General features: G+C 41.3%; 2 protein-coding genes across 3 annotated transcripts in view; both read right to left on the bottom strand.

The window, feature by feature from the left end:
* The window catches only part of nrn1la (neuritin 1-like a), a 66,688-nt gene extending 60,106 nt beyond the window's left edge, over positions 1-6,582 (bottom strand). The window contains 3 exon segments of the mRNA XM_069686140.1: positions 6,052-6,120; positions 6,123-6,175; positions 6,224-6,582. Of these exon segments, the coding sequence (XP_069542241.1) occupies positions 6,052-6,120; positions 6,123-6,175; positions 6,224-6,582 (481 nt within the window).
* Positions 6,583-6,846: 264 nt separating this feature from the next.
* Positions 6,847-22,854, bottom strand: part of edc4 (enhancer of mRNA decapping 4) — a 29,367-nt gene continuing 13,359 nt past the window's right edge. For both annotated transcript variants that reach the window (XM_069687057.1, XM_069687056.1), the window contains exons 20-30: positions 22,629-22,730; positions 22,354-22,497; positions 21,978-22,014; positions 21,717-21,864; positions 21,325-21,480; positions 19,813-19,928; positions 19,564-19,729; positions 17,833-18,019; positions 15,385-15,604; positions 14,008-14,171; positions 6,847-9,217 (exon numbers count right to left, since the gene is read on the bottom strand). In XM_069687057.1, coding sequence (XP_069543158.1) covers positions 9,034-9,217; positions 14,008-14,171; positions 15,385-15,604; positions 17,833-18,019; positions 19,564-19,729; positions 19,813-19,928; positions 21,325-21,480; positions 21,717-21,864; positions 21,978-22,014; positions 22,354-22,497; positions 22,629-22,730 — 1,624 coding nt within the window. In that variant the 3' untranslated portion in view covers positions 6,847-9,033. The remainder of the gene's footprint in view (positions 9,218-14,007; positions 14,172-15,384; positions 15,605-17,832; positions 18,020-19,563; positions 19,730-19,812; positions 19,929-21,324; positions 21,481-21,716; positions 21,865-21,977; positions 22,015-22,353; positions 22,498-22,628; positions 22,731-22,854) is intronic.

The following is a 22,854-nucleotide window of genomic DNA, read 5'->3' on the forward strand; positions in this document are numbered from 1 at the left end:
CAACTGGTCAAAAAAACCCGCTAACACCCGGCTTTTTTGCATAATGGGAAAGGTTACAATCGGCATTCAGACCCGGGTCAAATGACTCTGCAGAAGACCCGAGTAATTATCGCCTCGGCTCCGATCGGTGTTGATGGGAACACAAAACCAGTGTCGACACGCTAATCTCCGCTTCCTTTCTGGGCGTCATGCTAAGCTCTGTTGGTAATCTCTGCGACTCCTTGTGAGCTCCAAATTCAACCCGTCTCCGTCCAAGCAGCGCTTCCAAATTTGTCGGCACTGAGTTTAATAAATAGACTGAGTAATAGATATTATAAAGACCTAACCCCTGTAACATCTTCACTGTTTACTAACCCTGTCTCTGGCACACAGACATCTGGCATCTATAAGCAGGTCTTCCCAGGTCTGAAAAACCTGCGTCAACGCAGTCATTTTGGTGGCAAAGCGGTACAAGACCATCTAAAAAGATTAGGCATATTTTCCCGCCTTTCCTAACTGAACAGTTCTCCTCTCGTCCACTTAAATGATTTCTCTTAATCGTCTAATATCTGCCTACATACATGTAAATGCAGTATTTCATCCAGGCTGAGGCATGTTTAACTGAGCTCTAGCAAAGTTGAAGAATAAATAATGTTAGAGAAGCGCAATTTCAAACCTTACTTGTGATTATGCTACAGTTATCATGCAGCCTGTGTGCCAGTTTGCTAATCATGCTGCGAAGTTAAAAATATCATCAACATCCTGTTCCACAGCTTAGATCACTTCTTTACTGGGATGTGTCATCATCAAAGGTTGAGTCCAGCCAAACAGCCATGCACTCATTAGCAAAACATGATGTCACTGGTTTGATGTAAGTAATTACTGAATACTGAGCAGAGCAATCTGCAGTCTGGAGAGTTGGACACAACAAGGTGACTGGCTTATAGTAGAATTAGTAAAACTCAACCTGCATTAGAATAGCACTGTTTCTATTGCAAACGTTCAGGTCAAACACAGTCATGAACACAGTCCAAGCTCAGACACAAAGTACACACACCTTCAAATCATCCATCACAATGACGTGAATGAGAGTAAATATTTGCCAGCCTTCTCATTTCACTCCCTCTTTGGTGCAAAAGAAATCATTGCTGTGATGTTTCCTCACTTGTGATCACATGTCAGTCCAGCAATGCAGCCCATGAGATATGAATATCTTTCCCCATGAGGACTCTTAAGTCCTTCTATAAAAAAAATCCTGGAAGTGAAGCAGCTTCGCTTTGATTTGAAACATGTGACGCAGGATTCTCGCTATCAGATTGATCAATATTTGTGAATCCCTGATGAAAAAGATGAAGCGAGGACGGAGAGGAGTGAAATAAAGTTTAGAAGGAAATGATGAAAGAAACAGAAGCAGAGAGATGAAAGATGGAAGAAGTTAAGATTAAAAAAAAAGAAGAGGCGCAATGGAGGGATGGCTTGAGATAAAAAATGACTGCAGAGGCACGAGGAGTAAGAGAAACGAGGAAATGAGGTTTTCTAGAAGTAAGTAAGGAGAGGAGAGGGGGGTGAAGGAAGCAGCAGAGGGAAGGGAAGCAAGGAGAGGACAGAAAGAAGTGTGCAGGATGTTGGATGCTGCTGTGTGTGTTTAGCCGTACAGACTGTGATCTTTGTGAATCGGATGGTTAGGAAAGAGGGGGGCTGAGTACAGAGGAGGGGAAGCACAGGCAATTTATGGTGAGACTTTCAAAGTTATTTTAATGAGGAATCTCCCATTTCATGTGTCTGTGCTGCAGTTTAAAAACAAAGTGAAAGAAAAACCCTGAAAACACTGCAGTCAACCAACTGAGAAGAAGAGAGAGGACAATAGAGAGAGGGAGGTTAGTGAGTGTTTCCTGGGGAGAACAATTAAAAGCCAAATATAATCTCCCTCTCGCCTTTGGACTGCTTTAATGTGATTATTGGGGCGCTGATGATGCAAAGCAGAGACCTGCACCCAGGGGACACCGCTCCTCGTCCCTGGTGCTGATACTTGCTCGCTTTGAGCAGAAAAGGGAGCGATTTACAGACAGCTGATCCAATCAGTGAAGAGCTTTCAAAACGACTTCTCTGAGATACTGTCAAATACGAATTTTACATTCTGTGAAATACACTTAGTGGCTTTCTTCTTGTTGAGAGGGTGATAAGGCCCTGCTATCACTCGTGTCTTTACAGTGAATATGTCGGTGGTGCCAGTAACCACTTAGCTTAGATTAGCATGAAAAGTGAAACAGGGCAAACAGCTAGCCTGCTCATGCTGTCCAAAGGTAACAAAACGTGCCTACCAGCCCTTAAAAGCTTACAAGCTAATAACTTATATCTTGTTTGTTTCATCCAGACAGTAAGTTAATAAGTATTTACAGTGCGAGTAACATGAACCCCCACATAAAGCAGCGGATTTCTAACATTTTAAACATTTTCCTGTTTAGTGCTAGCTAGCAAATCCTGGGCTGCTAACACTCCAAATGGTGGGCAACCATGGCAAACATCCCACCTGCTCAATATGCATGTTAGCAGGGCTTGACATCTCACTAGCCACTCTGGCCTGTGGTTTTCTATTTTTCTTCAGTAAGGAGACTGCTTTAAAGTTTTTAATACAGGACGATCCGAAACCGACGAGAGGGAGAGACAGCACGGAGAGAGAGAGATGATCCAGAGTGTGATCTATCATCAGTTTATCAGAGTTTATAATCATGTGATCCAGCAGTGAGCAGTTTATAATCATGCAGCGCAGTGATGACACCGATCTGTATGTGGTTCTCATACTCTGCCCCTGACTAAACAGGGTCGCGATCTGTCCCCGTATGTCCGTGAACAGTCATCTTAATAAAGTAACTACATCCACAGGTTGTGAATGAAATGAACCGGAGGTGATCCACGCGTAGTTTATCATGCGCCGCAGGGAGGAGGAGATATGACACAGATCTGTCTTTCTACCTGGCTCAATAACATCGCAATCTGTCCGTATTTCTGCGCACAGATATGCTACTATAAAGTATGAACTCTCCACATGCTGTCATATGTCCATATGCTGTGTACTTCATATATTTCACTGATGAACACAGGCGTCAGGCTTCATCATCAAACAAAGTTTCACGTCATCACTTCAGTCCGTACTCATCCGCTCCCTCCCTCTGTGCTTTGAGTCTGCATCACAGTTTTTTGTATTATATGATGTTTTTTCAAGTCTTATAAAGGTGAATGAGGCTCCGTGTTCATTTGCATATGAGCACTACCTGCACACAGTATTGCCTTGCGTTTGCTCATCTGTTGCTTGTTGGTTGCACATAAGTGTAACAAAGCCCGGTCAGGAGATGACACGGAAGAGAAAACTTGATGAAACCGAAAATGAAAAAGAGACAAAGAAAAAGAAAAGACCAAAAGGTCAGGTGGAGATTGGCCGATAATGATCCAACAAAGAAAATAATGTAGCTGTGCTGACTGTAGGACGTATGGCTGTGACAAGGTGAAGAAAAAAAAATTGTGGCTAGTGAAAACCACTAGCCACAGTGGCTGGTGAGCAAAAAAGTTAATGTCAAGCCCTGCATGTTAGCATGCTTGCATTGTCACAATGAACTAGGTGCCTGCTCGTAGAGTAGCAGGAGTCAGATCTGTTCCTTATCTCTGGAAAAACGTGAGAGCAATCCTCTCTGAAAATCCTGCACAACTGCCAGCCCAAGTGCCTGTATTTGTGCACATATATTGAGCAGATTAAACTGCTACTTTTCTGCATTGGACCCCTGCTTATGCTCCTTTTGATAAACTTTCAGGTTTCAGAGAAAGATTGTGTAGCTTTTTGGAATGATGTGTCAAATTCCTCCCATGGGACCGAGTACGTATAAGATAGAATGGAAAAATTTCTACACTGATGTATTCTGGTATGAAACATACAAATGTTGGCTCTGTTTAGTAAAGGCAATAATAAGACTTTTCATGTTTTAATTTGAAGAATTAAAACCTTTCTTTAGGTGACATGAAGAAGTGCTCATGAACACAAAGCATGCAGCAGCGTAGACTCTCTCTCACACACAGTTTGAAAAGAACAAAGATAGTTTCATGTCAAAATATCAGCCTACATTTACATAACACGCCATCCTCCCCATGTGTCAGTGACATGACAGCGTTGAGGGACAGAGGGAGTGAGCAGGGGAGCGGAAGTAGCAGAGGGGAGTTTCCTGGTCAGGTTCAGATGTAACGCTGAACAGAGTCTCATGAGACTCTGCTGAGCAGAGGATGGGGACAGATGTGATTCATTCATCATTTATCTCCATCCGTGGGACTTTTTTTCCCTCTTCTCCCACGGTATCACACTCCCATGGGACGCCCCATCCCATCCATCCCTCATCTTCATTGCTGTGACGGCAGCAGCAGCACAGATGATGATCTATGATGATACTGATGATGATGCTGAAGGTTTTTAATGTTCTGTAGTTTGCGCTGCACTTTCAGATGCTCCATTTTGGTTCACTGAAAGTGTCACTCCAACAGCTTTACACATCCTGTTCAGCTTACCGGCCATGAAGAGTACTATGTACCCTGACAAAACTGCTCTGTCGTGTCCTTTGTGGCTCTCGGGGGAGCTTTTTAAAGTTTGGAAATGTAACCTTGATGATGTAAGAGTGACGTTATTGAAAGTTAGGATATCCTGACCTCTGCTGCCTTTATTTAAACTTTTGTTTTTTAAGAAATCTGCCGATATCGAATCCAGCCATGTTATGACAGTTCAACATGACAATACTAGAACACTTCGCATTGATATCAAAGCCCTGAACTTTTACAGAGTAGCCTTGAATATAACTGAAAATGTCCCTATGAGAACCTGACAAAAAACGTTACATGAGGGGTCATTGTAGATAGGTTGCTAAGCTGGGGAGAGGTTTGATTTCATGGCAGACTTATTTTCCTTTAGCTGTTTTTTTTCTGAGAGAGAGATGAGAGCGACAAATGAGAGAGATAGTAGCAGATGATGGAGAGGTGAACAGTGCATGGCATGTATCTGAAGAACAGTGAAAGAAAACTCTTGAAGTATTTGATTGAAACCACTGAGTGGTACACTGTGGAATAATCAAAGTTAAAACAATGCATTAAACTTTTAAGGATTTCTTACATCACTTTTATCATTTATTTATTTCTCATTTGATTGTTGTTTGTCTTTGGATGTATCATCATTTCTATTTTATTTCATGTTAATGTTCCATGTTAATTTGATAAAGTTGCTAATGATTGAAATATTGTATTTGCATGGGTTGTCTACTGTAGAAATAATAAAGTATCAATAATTTTCAAAAAGGTTTAATGACAGCTGTTGTGAAATGGGAGGACCTCCCTGCAGAAGTCAGGGCTTATCCACAATGTAGCCGAATCCTATAAACGCCCCTGGATTCATGAGCAAGTTACCATAACTTGCAATGTAGTGGGAATCACACATCCGTTTGACGTGAAAGGTTCCCATCTGCCGGTTAAACATGAATGAACCTACCACTGCTGCACTGTCACTGTACTCTTTAGTCCACCTGGATGAGTTGAGGTTTTAAATGCAGTGGAACGCGTGTAAAGATGCAGAGAGACTGGATAAAAAATCACAACCGCAGTTCGCGTAACGATCCTGTGTCCAAATGAAGGAACAAATACTCTTACGCACAAACAAACAATCTTCCTGGTGCATTTACAACCTTAAGCCATTGGATTTATCGTTCCCTGATCGGTTCGCTCCACAGCAGCGACACATGTTCCGCTGGCTGCTGGAGATTTATGTGGGAAACTACAGGACCTTCCAACTTGCAGTGCACAGGTGCACAGCAGAGTCAAGGCTAGAGTATGTCCCCATCAGCAAACTGTACAGTGAATATAATTAATGTCGATATATATAATAAAATGCGTTATTAGTAAGCCCGGAACTGCATTTGTGTCGACTATTTACGCACAGTAATTCTCTGCCAAAACTACCCCTGAAAAACCTCAGCACTGCAGATGAAGTTGTGCATTGCTCACAAGTTTCCACAGAATAACTCAAATATTTCCGTCAAGTGCACTTACTCAACAGCAGAGCAACAGGCAAGAAGAGGAGGCACGCAGAGTTCATCAGAGATGCCATGCTGACCCGACAAGTCGCCCTCCGTCCTCACAAGTTTCAGGGTCGCACCGGAATTCCAAAGCGGCTCTTCCAAAACAAATTGCAGCCCGCACTGTCCCGCTCCGTGCTGGTCACAGCCTCCTGTCCGCGTGCAGCTCTGTATCCACTGTGAGAGCATCCACGGTGCTCTCATCCGCTCCGCTGAAGGGGAGGGCGCGTCCGTGCCGAGGAGGAGGAGGAGGAGTAGGAGGAGGAGGAAGGTCTATAGCAGAGTCCCTGATGAGCTGAGTCGGACCGGTGAATCTTTGGAGGACTTTCTGGATCTGCCAGTGCTTAAACAACTTTCTACAACTTGTGTTAAAAATCCGGTACAAGTAAAACCCCAGTAAAACCAGTCCGATAGAAGTGCTAACACTACCCAGGGGCCCCGGCGAGACACTGCTTATTGTAGGTGTGATGCGGAGAAGGCTGGGAAACGCTGCCTTAATCCACATATAGACTGATAATGGAAAGTGTTTTATAAACTTCTCATATGCAATTCTTAATGTAAAATCTATATTGGATGAGCCCTTAAAAGTAGCATTTTAATTGGAAAAAAAAATGACTGTGGTTTAATTGCCTCAAAATTGCGCTTAATGATAGCACTCAAGAAAATGATTTCTTCCTGTGTGTAGTGCAAGGCTCTAAATATCTTAAGGGAGTCATCACGATGTTCTAACTTAGTCTCTAACAAAATAAAGACACGATAAACTGAACAAGTCTTTTTTTATTCCAAAAATGTTTAGGGTAAAATAAACTGTAAAAGATACAACAGAACCATCCAAGCAGAGGAAAATGAACTCAACAAAGAGAAAAAAGTAAGTTACACACTAGCCTCAATAACGTTTCTTACACAGCTCCCACTCAGAGCAGGACAACAAACCAGGGTCTGTAACTGAAAGGCGAGGGTGCTAATAGTCAACATAATACTTCTCTCTCTGGTTCATGCATTCAAATATCTGTCCAAATCAACTGCCTTGGTAGTCAAATGTTTGCAAACAAATGATACAGATTCTCTTCGGCTGTGCTCTCTGATCCAGCCACAAATAACCTCTGAATGACTTAAATGCTTATAGAAGTTAAATGGGACCGCTATTGGAGTTTTCATATTTAAGTAAGACATGAAGAGTACAATAAGGCACTTGCTAGACAAATCCAACCTAACAGATTCTAAACACAGAGGTCCAATTAACAGAACTTTATTTTACAATCAGCAAATCAGTGTGACCACCCTGCAATTTAACCATAATGTGTGTAAATGAGCTGAATACAAATTATCATACACTTTAAGATGATCAGACAGTGCATGGGAAACCTAAAGGCAGCTTTGCAATGGTTGGTAAAACAGATGCTGTTTATACACGAATGATTTCTGAATCCTAAATGATAAGCAGGGTGAAGATCTGCAGTCCAAGTGCTGCCTCCTACAGCTTATGAGAAGTAACTGCACATTAAGTTTACAAACATTATTTGGAATATTCTGACAAAATAGCATAATCAGTAACAATTATATTTATGAAGTGTTGTATTATGTATTATAACTAGTTTGACAACTCTTAAAGCAAGTATACAAGTCTTACAAATGCTAAATGTTTCGATAAAAAAGGGAACGACATACAGAAGAAAACAAGGGGAGGCGTCTGATCAACATACGGGACAGAGCTGTACACTAGGACGGCTGCCAAACTTTATCTGGGCACCAAACATCTCCAATTTTACCGGCAAATTCTTTTCAGGCCCTTTTGCAAATATTTGTTGCATTTTGAAAAATGTAATTTCTCATTTTTTTGTAATCTTATTTTTTTCCTTCAGAATACATAACTATAAGGATTTGCGAGAACAAGGCCAGATAGCAAAAAATGTGGTGAGATATGTTTTACATTCTGAATACTAAACACAGGAACAATTTCAATTAACTTTCAGTAAAAACAAAACGTGTTGATTCCTCTTCGAAGCACAAAAAAAAAAATTTGGCCTGGCAAGAATGTCATCTCCAACCCATTAAGAAATAACTGAAAAGGAAACAACAGCCAGCAGGAAATGGCTTTGGGTGTTGCATTCTTTCAGTTGCCAGGATTAGCCTTGCTGTCTAAAAAAAAATGCTGGTCAGTCATAAAAAAACCCAAAAAGGTGTCCTAACCCGCTGTTTGCTCTGAAGGCTAAGATACAAGGCGACATATTGAAGCAAAACATCTTCTTTTAGTGGCATTCCTTCCTCCTCTTACTCAGAACAATACCCTGCATCATATTTCAATCAGTGTCCCAAACGAAACATGTTTGTCAGATGGGTTAGCGGTACAGAGAAGAACAAAAGGAACAGCAACAATTGGTCTTGTGGACCGCTCAGCCAAACATTCTTTGAGTCTTATGCACAGATTTGGATGAAGAGTAATGAGAGGAGTGTCAGGTGTGATGTGTGTGGGGGACAGGGACAGTGAGCATGCTATTTATGTAGCTGTCATTTCTGAGACCAACCAGAACGCCTGTTTGAAGAATCTATAGTGAACTTAAGAGTCCATAGCGCTATTGTATTGCAGTAAAGGTCTGTCCATGAAAAAAAAAACCGAAGAACAAAAACAGTGTCTATTATTTAACTTGTTACTTCACCGGTGCAGGTCAAGCAGGGGGGAGGAATGAACGGGGGAGAGCATGATTCGGGGTTGTGTCAGATGGACTGGAGGAAACCTTCTTCTTGAGAAGTGGGAGGTATCTAACTCTGTCATTCAGGAAGTCTCATCTTCCATCTCCAACCGACAGCATGTCCCATCCACAAGCTCAGAAAAAAAGGTGGGTTGAAGTTGGCCTGGTCGCCTTCTCCTCTTCAACATTCGCAAACTGAACAAAAAATGGACTCGTGATCTCTAAGTATGAGGACACGACTTCGGCAACACACTTGTAACAAAGGACTAGTGATTGACGAGACCTTGCAGCATCATCATTAGGCGCCGAGCCCTCTTGCTGAGCGGGCTGTGGGGATCCTGCTGCATGAAGGCAAAGAGCTTCGGTCTAACCTGGGACAACACGATGGCCATGTGATCTCTTGTCATGGGGTCGCCGTGGTCTAGATTCATCACTGCATCCTCCAGGTAGCTGTACAGGGACAGAGCGAAAAAGACATCAGAGAATTGTAACAAAAGTCGGGCACATTTTATCTACTGTGGATAGAAGCAGAAAGGAAATAGTTGAAGCAAGAAGTCTTAAAACAGGATGAAGAAAAAGCAGGATGGCAATAAATTAACTTAGCACTGTGGTCATGACAAAAAATGACAGATGACAGAAGTTCACATCTAAAATCTGAAACTCAATTAATTCAGCTACAAAGCAGAGCAAGGATAACTTTATGCTTCGACCCTTTGAGCAGTCGCGGGATACAGAGAGAGAAAGGCAGATTCTACCTTTTGCAGTTTGAATGTCAAACTCTGTCCTTGATCACCTTCCTGGCTGCCAGCCGGCTGTGAGAATGTGCACCTTGTGTTTTCTCTCTAATACAGTATCACCTGTGTCCTGTCCTCTCACTTAGATTAAACTACATCCAACTCTTCATTTCCTCGTGTAGGCAGACATCTGGTGGTCAGACCGTCCAGCGGTGCTCTCCCACTCTCACTGTCTTTACAGTTTAAATGACCATTCATCTCCACGTGCAGACCTGATCCCTGGCTAACATTAAAGCTGTTCCCACAACGCCAGCTGGCCTGCACAGTTTTTCTCGAAGCAAACATTTAATTACCATTAAAGGAGGCACTTGTATGATGATGTTAAGAAGACTTGACGTTTTTATTGTTTTGATAATATCTACTGAACTCCTTGTACCACAACCCTCCCAACCATCAGTGAGCTCTGTCCTGATAGTGCCTCAGTCAGAACCACGCCCTACCCCCCTCAACTCTTCCTCCAGATGGCACAGAGCTGCACAAGAGAGTCGTATTAGCAGTAGTAGGCAGCTGCAATGTAAACGCAGAGGCAGGCAGGTGATCCAGACACAGAGCAGTGCTATAAAGGGACTCTGAAAGAGAAAGAGAGGGGGGAAAGAACAAGAGAAGAGCGGATGCTAGGATTTGTAGGAGAGAACATAAAGTAAGCGAGACTGGGGTTCTCTGAGGAGACAATACACACATCTTGAGAGCAAGAGAAATGGAAGAGTGAATAAAAGCTACAAGGACATCGACGGGATAAAACGAGAGCCTCTAAAAACTGCAATGCTATTCACAGAATCATCTGCACTCCCCGGACAGCCATGTAGCAGGGCTACAGACGGAGCAGGGTGATGGGGTCAGCAGTTTAGCACCGTTTAGTGCTCAGGAGACCAAGAATAATGCACTTACAATGGAGATGAGACAGGGAGCACAAGTTTAGGCTACAACTGGTTTTATAACCAATCAACGGTTGCACAGAAGCCCGCCTCTGCTGAACAGTGTGTTACTCAGCTGGAAACATGTTCACCGATGTCTGTTTGCCCGTAAAAAAAGGACATTGTGGGAAAAGTAAGCTCTTACTGTTAACAGCTTTTTACTACAAACCTAATTTTATACTTTGTTTACATGATAGAGATATGATGATATACTCAGCTGCCCAACATGACACAACTACGCCTCACACAATTTATTTTTTGACACTTATTATATCTAAGAACACTTACTGCCAGTAAAACAATACAAACATAGATTTGATTTGAATAGTGATCAATTGTAGGTATTGTTTCACTGGAGCAGTTTTGATACTACTAGATGGTTGGTGATTTCGTTGGATACTTTAATGGCAGTGATTATTGATACTGAGCATTAAAGCGCAGACAGTGAAGTACAGTAGAGAACCGATACTGGATTTTTGGGGCCGATGCGGATTCCAATATTAGGGAATATATATGTATATATATTGTATATATTGGCCGATATAGATATATCGGCCAATATATACAGTGCTGTGCAAAGTTTTAGGAAGGTAAAAATGTTGTAAACTAAGAATGCTTTCAAAAATGGAACTGTTAATAGTTTATTTTCATCAATTAACAAAAGGCAGTGAATGAACAGAAGACTTGTCTCTTCATATAATCCCAGACAGACTTGATGATGTTGGGGTGAGTCCCCTGTGGGGGCCATACCATCACTTCCAGGACTTGTTCTTCTTTATGCTGAAGATAGTTCTTAATGACATTGGCCCCAAATTTATTCTGCAGCAGGACAACGACCCCAAACATACAGCCAATCATACGCCTCCCTGATGGTATTGCATGATGGATGAGTATCTGCCTGTATTTCTCAGCATTGAGGACACCATTAATCCTGACCAAATCTCCAACTCCATTTGCAGAAATGCAGCCCCAAACTTGCAAGGAACCTCTACCATGCTTCACTGTTGCCTGCAGACACTCATTATTGTACCGCTCTCCAGCCCTTCGGCGAACAAACTGCCTTCTGCTACAGCCAAATATTTAAAATTTTGACTCATCAGTCCAGAGCACGTGCTGCCATTTTTCTGCACCCCAGTTCCTATGTGTTCGTGCATAGTTCTTTGTGCTTCTTCAAAAGAGCTGGAACAGCACATCTTGAAACCCCAGTCTGCTTTGAATCTTTGTCTGGGAGAGACCTTGCTGATGCAGGATAAATACCTTGTGTCTTGTTGCTGTGCTCAGTCTTGCCATGGTGTATGACCTGTGACATGAAACTGTCTTCCACAACCTCACCTCAGCACCTGTTTGGTATAACTGGTTGATCATACACCTGAATATAATCCTACAAAATCCATGACTTTGTGCAGGTGTACCTCTAAGAACTGATGCTGGTTTGAAAGCAAAGGGTAGTAACACCAAATATTGATTTGATTTAGATTTTTCTTTTGTTTGCTCACTTATCATTTTGTAAATGGATAAAAATAAACAATTATTTATATTTTTGTTTCTTAGTTTACAGCATTTTTTCACACCTGCCTAAAACTTTTGCACAGTACTGTATGTATTTATATATATATATATATATATATTAGTATATATATATTATATTATATTATATTATATTAGTTAACCTATTAGTTAACCTTGTGTTTATTGAAGGTATTATATGGTTATAATTAACAAATATATTCACGTTCAAAATGTATCTGAAATTAAAAGAATACAATTCCAAATCTGAAAAGTTATAGTTACATTTGCATGACATACAAAATTCAAATGAAATAGTGTTTCTATAGCAACTTTAATAGCACCAAAATAAATGATCAAAACAGAAGTGAGTATAACACAAAATCACACAGAAGTAGGTGATTTTCTAAACACAGACCAGCTCATTTGACAGACTGATACTGTTAATAATAGCAATAAAAGCTTAATGAGCAGGATTTTCCATATTAAATATTCCCTCTTAATCAACATCATAATCCAGGAGAAGTGTGAGCTGGTGTCTGTATCTGCAGAGGATCTGCCCTCCTTCTGTGTTTCCATTATTCTGCTCTGTTTGGGACATTTTGGACTGTATGGACTGTCGCTGGGCAGTGGCCTGGAGCTCAGCCAACAGTCCGCAGGTCGGGACTCAATCAAAACGTAGCATCACAGTGACATGGCTATCTCTCTGCTCTGTCTGTAACTCCGTAACTTAAAAATCTTGAGACGTGAAAGGGACTTTTATTTGCCGTTCTGTGAATGAGAACAGTCCGCACGTGTGTGTCTCGCTGCTGGAAGGAGCTGCAGGTGTGCTGAGGGCAGAGTAGACAGACGCACACAGTTGGACGAGCAGCACGATGATGGCTTATTAAAACAAAATCCTGTAACTTCCTGCGGGGTTGTACGGAGGTGTAGACGTGTCAGCTTGCTGTTTAGAGCGTAACCGCTGTGAAACTAGTAGGCAATAAAGCTTAAAGCTTCTGCACCTTCGTTACTATCGAACTTCAAACTAACTGAGAGCCAGACTGTACACACAGTCTACGCCGTCTAGATGCGCAGAGGGTAGAAACAGCAAGCTTTCTTTGGCTGATTACTGTGATTTTAACATGAGTTTGTTGTTCACAATGTTTCGTTCTGTATGGGGTAAGATAATGCTTCCCTTCGCTGTGTGTGCTGCTCTGCTCAGCTGTGACGCGCACTCTGGCAGCTATAGGGACGTCCTCATTTCCCATCATGCCTGCTGCCTCGTGCTGACTGAGTAGTTTAAGTTGTTAAGTTTGCTTTTTTATGTTCCACAATCCAAAACATAATTTGTGTTAGTGTTTTTAATGTATCTGTTCAGAACATATGTTCTGCATTTGTTGGTAATTGTTATTTTTGTGCTGGTTTATAGTTGTAACCACGAGTGAGGAGGCTGTTACATTTTATGACTCCAGCTGTATTTAGATGAAAGACTGACAGCCTAGCTCTTATATTGTCGGAAAATATCACTGCATCCTCTGCTTGTCAGGAGGTGTAACTTTGTCTCACAGCACTGCAAAAACAAAAGTCATTAATATCGGGGCCTGTCGGAGGACATTTATGGCGATGCCAATATATCTACAAAATGCTAATAACGGCCGATAAAATCGGCTAACCGATAAATCGGTTGAGCTCTATTTATAATTACCTGGAGGGCATGACAACATTATAACTGGGTTTCATTTGTCACAGTTGTGTTTCACTTTATATCCCTGCGATAATATTGATTTCCAACTACAAGTGTAAGGAAGCATTACGCCAAGTAACATGAATCTATTCTCTTATATCACAGAGATATTCAAGGCAGGTACGATCTCAATAAGAAGAACTGATTGTGAAGCTCAGACTGTGACAATTTGTTTAATTTTCAGACTGAAGATTTATTCTGACCTCTGAGGAGTAGGGAAAGTGGTGTAATAGATGCAAGCAGGAAAAAAAGAAGAAGAAGAAAAAAAAATTTGCATCAAAAATAGCAAGTTTTACTCACCTGATTTTGAGCTCAGAGCGGGTTGTAAGGTTGGAGGAGAGCTGCTGGATGAGTGACAGCAGCACCGGCTGGCTGAGAGGGCAGGGGTGCTGCCCAAACACCTGCTGAGAGTCGATGGTCTCGCATACATACAAGACCAAGTTCAGATCTGTCGCTGACAGAGCCTGAGGTGAAAGTAAGAGATGGCATTTCAATCAGATTAAAACCATTTTCATGAATCTCTGCTGAAGTTTCAATGTCTCTCTGCCTGCAATAAACCTAACAAAAAACATTCCTGCAGTTGTGGCTCAGAGGTAGAGTGGATTTTCCTCTAATCAGTACATTCGTAGTTCGATCCCCAGCTCCTGATGTAGGATCTGCAGGTCCTGCTTGTCAAAGTGTTCTTGGGCAAGAAACCGAACTCCAAATTATGGCAGGAGGCAAAGCCATCAGTAAATATGATTAGAATAGGTCCTGAGGTGCAGCTTGGCACTTTGCTTGGCAGCCTCTTCCATCAATGTATAAATGTATGTGTGAATGTGACTTGTAGTGTAAAGCCTTTTAAGTGGTCGGAAGACTAGAAAATAACGCACCCATATTTTACTCTCCTATGATAAGCTTTGTCACTCATACTCAGTCCTATAAGTACGCGTGTAGCTCTCTTTTTTTCTATAAGTGTGAATCTGAATCGACCAGTAATCGATATCTGTCAAGTCTAGTTTTTGCAACTTCATTTATAACATTTTTGTATCCTAACTATGCATGTGACATTCTACTTCAGTAGACTTTCAGAGCAAATATAACTGGAAGCACTAACGAAAATTGCAGACCAACATTTAACATCCTGGAAATAACATTATACACACTACCACTGACTATCAATACATCAGCACATTGACCGTACATGGTCCAGCCATATACAAGTTTTTACCAAGTCTTGTTCCACTTTAAAATATGACATGGTGTGATGTTTCAGACTACAAAGACCCCAATCTTTCAATGACAACAATCTGCTAAGCATTGTGGGAAGTCAAATACTGTTCTCGCGTTTCCAAGACATTTAAGACCGGATGACTCAAGTATTTGATACTAAACAAACAGACTTGGCTTAGGCAAGCTTTGCCTATTGTCATCCTATTAAAACATTTTTATTAAATTTATATGTAGCATCATTTATCATTTCAAGGTTTTTTCATAAACACAGCAGCACAAACGCACAAGTGGTACTGTGCTTTCTGGGCCTTGTAGTCCTGGTGGCCCTTGATGATGTGATCGTACATGTGTAGCAGTGCAGGATTACAAATAGTGTTTGTATTCATTAACGGTTCAGGAGTACAGCTCAGCTGCAGAGACACCTGGAAATCTTTGTGTGTCTGTGTGTATGTGTGTGTTTCTTACCTGCTGGAAAGCCTGGTTGAGCTGTCCCTGCTGGAGGAGCTGAAGGATGTTGGCCTGTTGTGTCTGGTAGTCGAGGTGTGCTGTTGGGACGGGTGTGCCGGCTGCTGACCTCATTGCCTGCATGATGCTAGAGGTGACCACTGCCTGCTGCTCCTTCATTGCCAGACTCACCTCTCCTTTGACAATCCGCTGCACATGGCTAAGAATAGACTCCTGCAAACTGGGGATGAAAGGACAGAGGGGAAACATGTCAACAGAAAAAGAGTTACACATATTTATTTTCAACTGCTATGCTGTTGCTGGCTGGATAGGACAACAAACAAATATCCAATATACAACATGTGCTTCAGAACATAAAGCATCAGAAAGAATTTCTCTTATTCAATCACTTTTTGTGATTCAATCTCGTCTCTAGTGTTGATTTAATTTGACATACTAACATACATGCCGTTACTTTCAACCTCAAAGTAAAAACGAGTTCAGAGTTGTCAATTCCTTTTCAAGATTTTTAAGTTCCAGTTTGCCAACTGTTTTCTCTCCGCCCCGCCCCCGTCCAATCTATAAACTCTAGGGGCCATGAAATTAATTGCAGAGGGAACAAGAGACTCGATCGAATTTATGTCCTTACATTAGCTCCGGAATTAAGCTTGCTTGTTTCTACTCTCTAATCCATAACGCACCTGCTCAATAGACAGTGAATCAGGCCAAAGCTGCTGGCATGGGCATCTGCTGATATGCATATCTGATATTCAAAATACCTGCTCGGAATGTCAGTTTAAGATAACAGATCAATCACTGCAAGTTTTATCAAGTAACAGCGTAATTCTTTTTGAACTTGATGGTAAAGATCAGATTACTGCGCTGGCCATGTTGGTGTATTTCAAATGTATTTTAGTATTAAACCTGTAAATAACTGCTTTGATGAGAGCAGTAATGCAGCGTAGGGCTGCACGGAAATATGAGATTGCGATATCTCTTTTTTTCTGCAATATATATTGTGAAATAATTTTTATATGTATAATTAGCAATGAAGCTTTTTATAATTTGGGACGTCAAACAAAATATACCCCCCTCTGCTACTTTTACCACACTTGGTTCAGTTCTCTGCCAGTGACTCTCTGACACCTGCATGGACAAGTACAGAGAGTTCAGGTGGAGAGAGAACAGCCTGTGGGTCGCAGTTGTGTTACTTATATGCCATCAACAGTCCTAACAATGTACAAATGTATATTTAATCTGCGTGACCAGGTTCGTGACTACTACCTGTCGACTCACTACGCAACCATGTGCATGTGCTGCAGCTGCAGCTGTAGCTGCTATAGGATACATTTTGGATACTTATCTGTATAGCCCCACCGATATTGGATTTTTGGGGCCGATGCCGATATTAGGGAGTAAAAAAATTCCGATATCGATATATCGGCCGATACATTCACATATGTTCAAAATGTATCTGAAATCAAAATATTAAAATTCCAAATCTGAAAAGTTATTGTCACATTTGCATGACATACAAAATTCAAATAAAATAGTGTTTATGTAGCAGCTTAAATAGCACTAAAATAAAATATCAAATTAAATATGAGTATAAAACAAAAACACACAAAGTTTTTTCTTGTTTTTCCCACCTTCAGTGCTGCTACAGATCAAAGTCACTAAACACAGACCAGCTCATTTGACAGAATGATACTGATAATGATAGTAATAAAAGGCTTAATGAGCAGGATTTTTCATATTAAATATTCCCTATTAATCAAGAGCGAATATCTGCCGATAAAATCAGTTGACCGATAAATCGGTCGGGCTCTACTTATCTGCTCTGCACCCGGTAAACATATGTAGGCACAGTGTTAACAGGCATCGGGACGAGGTGACGCTGATAATGACAATACACTCAAGCAAAAGCCGCCTCATGAAACCGAACGCATGCCTGAAGCTTTAAGTCGCATATCTGTGGCAGCAGCAGTGTAACATACATGTTTACAGGCAGCTGACACACAGACCCGACATGCAGAGCGGTAAATTCCCTGTGTACTCTGGTAAAGAGGTACCCAGGAGGGACTATGATATCAGATCAACTTTTTTTGGACAAGTTGTAGAAAATAGAAAGTGGTGAGTTTTCCTTTAGCATCATGCAACACAAAAATAGCAGCGTGACATGTTTGAGTTCAATTCAGTTTGACATTGCACGTCCTGCGATGTGACTATTGCAAAAAGGCATGTTTAGTCTTAAATCTTGATAACAAGTGTTTATTATTCAGGGGAGATTAAATTCTATCAAGATGGGAACAAAAAACATTGACAGATCATTATTATTATTATTATTATTGTTAATACAGTATGAAACAAATTTAAATATAATCATTATTATCATTATTTTGATGAAGAACTTGATTGACTGATTTCCAGTCAGCAGTGTGATAAGTGAGGGATAGCTAGGATACATACTTTCCCACCATCATCTGGATCTGGTGCTGGACCTCTGCCCGGACGTTAGCTGTGATGTTATTGGTCAGCTGATCGGTTGAGCTTTGGAAGCCATCAATCATCTGCTGGAGCTGGCCAATCATCGGGTCTCGTGTCTCCTGCTCTCTCTGCTTTCTGCTCTTCATATGACTCTCAAGCTGTTGGATGTCTACAAAAATGAAAGTCAGCCAAAGCAACATTAGTTTCCCTGCTAACACAAGCCCAAGGATCATAAGTACACTCCAAACTACATTTAGCAATGTTATCGTATTAAAATTGGATCCAATAACTATAATAAAGTGAAATGTAAAACGGTAGCTGAAATGAAAATCCCACTGAGAATTTAACAACTAATATTGAAACTCCAAAGACAAATGCGCTGATTTTTGTGTTTCTTTCTCAAGCGCCACAATCATGACTGTTAAGGCAAACTGAACACAATTACACTGACAGTGAAAACAGAGACGTTTGGCTCGCTTATAGTCCTCAGTCATCTCGCCAGACAGATGAAGGTGTGCTGTGAGACTGTGGAAGTTAGTTAGTCTCAAAACATTTGTCTGAAATTCATTTATATGACACACGCTTTGGGAAAAACACTGCTGTTGTACTTATATGCAACCTGAGTCTCCCTGGATGTGAACGAACTTTGTGGAGTAGCTAAAGACACCAAAGGGTTATAACAAGCTAGCAATAGATCTTGCGCTCTCCTGGTGGACCGAGCAAGCTATTGGGGTTATAATCACGAGAATGCCAAAAACACATCTGCAGTGTAATGCAAATGTGTAAATTGTATGCACCGGTAATTGTGCATATCCTTTATGCCACTCAGGTGAGGGCCTGAAAGTGGTTTCAATAATGCATGAATGAAAATTAATTGAAAATTCTTTCAAAACAAATCAATTCTTAAGCCTGTCTCTTGGTAACAATCATTCATCTTTTGATTTCATTTAATTTCAGTTATGAACTGCTATTGTTGTTGAGTGTAATAAAACACTCTTGCTATTGTTATTGCTATTCTCCCTATTATTTTGTCACCAATGTGCACATTTGTATTAAGCTTAGTCTATCAAACCAATAGTGTTTTCTCAAACTCAATCTTGGCATGCTGTCTATATTACACAGCTAAAGCTTTATGTAGTAGCTAAATGGCAGTGAAGAAGTCAATGCTGCATTCACAAAGTTACAGTTCATATTGAGCCACCCAACACTAAAACTTGGATTTGATCAGAGATATAGCTAAAACTGGAACAACCTCATAAGAGCACTAATGCTATGAGAGGCATTGTGGCCTCCCTATTGGCTGCCGGCTAACTGTATGCTTCTCCCCTCTGTGCAGACCCTGACAGCCTTGGTACATTTAAAAATACATCTTGCCGTCAGCTTACAGAGGTAGACATGAGCACGATGTCAGAATAAATAGATTGCTTATCAACACATCAGTGCCCTGGCTCAGTCTGAAAAGGTATCATTACAAAAGCTGTCCCTGAGCCTTCCCTGAGAGATGGCTATTTCTCTCAGATAAACAGATCCTTACTTCAGGGCTAGATACAGCAAACAACCAATGTGAAGAAAATACCAAATCAAAGTGTCTAAACAACGACATCTGCCATGGTGAGTCACGAGAACAGCTTCAGGTGGCAATTCAAAAACTCTCAAGTGTCTGAAGACATGCTGACAAAACGAGACTGTCGGTGTATGAAAAGACCGCCTTACATTCTTGTGTGCCTTGTTTGAAGCTGTCGTTGATTTGTTGAAACATGGACTGGCAGCCTCTTTCAAAAACAGGCAGCACGATGCTCTGGAAAGCGTCTTTATAGGCAGCCTGGATGGGCCCCTGCATCGCTTCAGACGCAGCTCGACCAATCGCATCCGTCGTGTTCTACAAACAGGAAGGGGGTACAGTTGGAGTAGGAGATGTTCTGAAGATTTAGGATAGGACAGAATATAAGACAAGCCACTTACCTTAGATTTGACCACCTTGCTAACATTTTCCTTTAGGGTGACCTCCACGGCAGTCAGCTTTGCTGCAATTGTATTGCTCAGCTGACCTGTCACTGGCTCCAAACACTTTGAGATCGCTAGAGAGGGGAAATAATTAGCGAGACATATTAGCAAGCTCCGAGGCGTAAGCTCAAAGCATGAATAATAAAAGTCAGTAACAAGTCATTCTTAAATTAGAGGTCACAAAAGGAAAGGAAGAAAAGATCTCTCTAAAGAATGCTTAATTTAAGTGTCACAGCACAAAGCACCTCGGCTGGTTTCATTATTTCTCATTAATCTCTTGCATAGGATGATGCCAAGCAGTGTAATAACACCTTACTTTAGTGAAAGAAAACTAAATACAGTTAATAGTCCAGATCTACCTAAACTATTGAAGGACTGCTGATAGGGCGATGTTTACAGCTGATCGCCATGTATTGATCTTGTTCATCAGAACCAAACAGCTTGATTATGATAAGACTTGGCCACATTAAATGCAGCGTTCCGTCTTTCACCTGTCACCTACATTCTTTCAGTCAACATTTAGTGCTGCAATCCAAGACCTCCCAATTCAAATAAAAAGAGTTTTCCAAAACCAAAAGGAGGATTCCAAAGAGACTCCTTTTTTGTATATGATTGGAGGCGCTGCTGCTGCATGGGCCCAAACCTAAGCCATGCTGCTCACCCAGCTGGCTGCGCTATCCTGCTAACATGAGTGCTAAAATGAAAAACAAGAGGTTCTGCCATGCACCTGCGTTGCTCAGGCATAAAGTCTGGACCAAGCTTTATGGTACAGACTCTAAATGTACCTTGATTACAATTAAAAAGTTTCTGCACACATCAGTCTCCTGAAGCAAACATATTTTTACATATAGATGTCAGACAATCAATAGAAAAGGAGCCATGGACAGGATGCTGGAGACAGGTGACCCCAGTACGCAATATAGAACAGAAAGACTGCTTCGTAGGGTTGTCGAATGTATTCATATTTTGATACTTCTTTGATAACACGTGTTTAAAGCAATCCATTTCATGATGTGACCTCTGCTTTGTGTCCATGTATGTCCCCACCCTCAGTCAAACAGACAGAACGAGTAGAGGAGGGAGGAGGAGACAGCAAAGTAACCTGATCAAATGTTGACACAGAACCTGTTCAGGGTCGTGGGGGGGCTGAAGCCTATCCCAGCCCAGTCATTGGGGCGAGAGGCGGGGTACATCCTGGGCTGCTCACATTCACACCAGGGGCAATTTAGAATCACCAATGAACCTAATGAGCACGTCTTTGGACTGTAGCAGGAAGCCAGAGTATTTTGAGGTAACCCACTAGTATTGTACTAAAGTTGAAACTCAAGCTTATGGCAACCCTACTAATTAGATTTACTTTAACCCTTTCTTGTCTTCATCTGGCAAATAGTAAAATGGTGCAATACTACCATCATCTGGTAACGAGTGTGGATGGCTGTTTGTGACTGATTTGGGTGTGTGCTTCCTTACTTGGTGGGACAGTTTTTTTCATTTCCTCTCGCAGCACTTTGTCCATTCTGTTGGTCAGCGCTGAGCTGAGGGTGTGGCTTAGCTGCTGGCTGAGTTGCTCCTGAAGCTGCTGATGATGATTCTGACTCTCTGCCAGAACTCGCTCTAGTCTGCGCTCTGAGGTCATGAAAGGTCAAGGCTCACAATAAGACATCATCAAGACATCAAGACCTGCATGCGTACCGTTTAAACAACTCTGTAGGAGTTTCATGGTTCTTTTTTTCATAATAGAATCACAGTTTTTCTGCAAGCCTTTGATAAAGAGTTTAAGAGAAAGTTTTACAGGTGTTGGGGATGCAAAAAAAGGAAAAAGCTTTCAAAAGTTACGTCAGTTAAAAAAGACTGAAGGATACGTTCTTGTTCCTGGTGGTTGGTCAGGACGTGCTCTACCTGGACCATAATGGAGCTCTGCATGGCCTCAATTTGTCCACGCAGTTCAGTTAACTCTCTCTGCTGGCTGCGCAGGAGCATCAATAACTCGTCTTGTACTTCTGCATTCATCTACGAGGAGGACGAGAGAAGGTTTAAAAAAAAAAAAAAAACTTTTCTGGGATAAATGATTAGACAGTAAATTAATACAAACACAATGCAAAGACTGCTTCTGAACATCTTACCTGACCAGAGTCCAGTTGTCTTGATTGTGATAATTCACTGAACGATGAGACGAGAGAACACACCAACAGTTTTATATAAATATATACATAGATTTTACACAAATAACGCACCACATTATAATATCTGTTGACAGTAAAAGTTGGAGAGAGCCAATTAACAATATTCTACGAAATGCAATCAATGCAAACAAAGAATGGATCTCCAAAATGATTTATAGCCTGAGTTAATATTTACTATCCATGTAATGGTAGCAGCTTACCTTTAACTCAGGAATACTTATGCAAGGTATAGACTGAAACACTATTTTGCTACTTGACATGAGGAGCAGTGAAAAGTATTGGAACCTGAATAGTAAAGCCCAATCTTCTGACCAACCTGTCGTCTTTCTTGCTCTTCCTCTTTAGTTTTGGCGAGCCTCGTGGTGACGTCTTCCAGTCCTTAACTGGTAGTCTGTGAGAAGAGCGGGTACCACAATTCCCTGAGGATGATGCCAGGCTGGTTACCTCATCATCAGGGTCACTGAGTCAAACACAGAAATGTACACAAAAACATACAAAGTTAGAAAGTTGCAGTATTCAGAAAGGCAAATAAAATCAGTGTTGACACCAGGTAACCATTTGTTAACAAGATGGTGTTTTTATTTGTGTTACCTCTGCTCTGCACCAGCATCCAGACTGTCATTGTGTGAGAGGTGATAGGAGCGTCGATGATAAGGTGAGTTCAAGTGTCTGTCCTTCGATTCCTCCCTTGAACTACAACACAACGGGATGCAACACAAACAGATCAATGTTTTTAAACACACTGCTTTCACATTTTTAAACACAGATCTAAAAGATTTATCAAATGCAATGTCATCTTTCTGCTTGCAAGCCCTAC

Source organism: Semicossyphus pulcher, unplaced genomic scaffold (genome assembly GCF_022749685.1).
Source record: "Semicossyphus pulcher isolate SPU_LCO1_2020_fin unplaced genomic scaffold, fSemPul1.0.p SCAF_8, whole genome shotgun sequence".
Classification (NCBI taxonomy): Eukaryota; Metazoa; Chordata; class Actinopteri; order Labriformes; family Labridae; genus Semicossyphus; species Semicossyphus pulcher.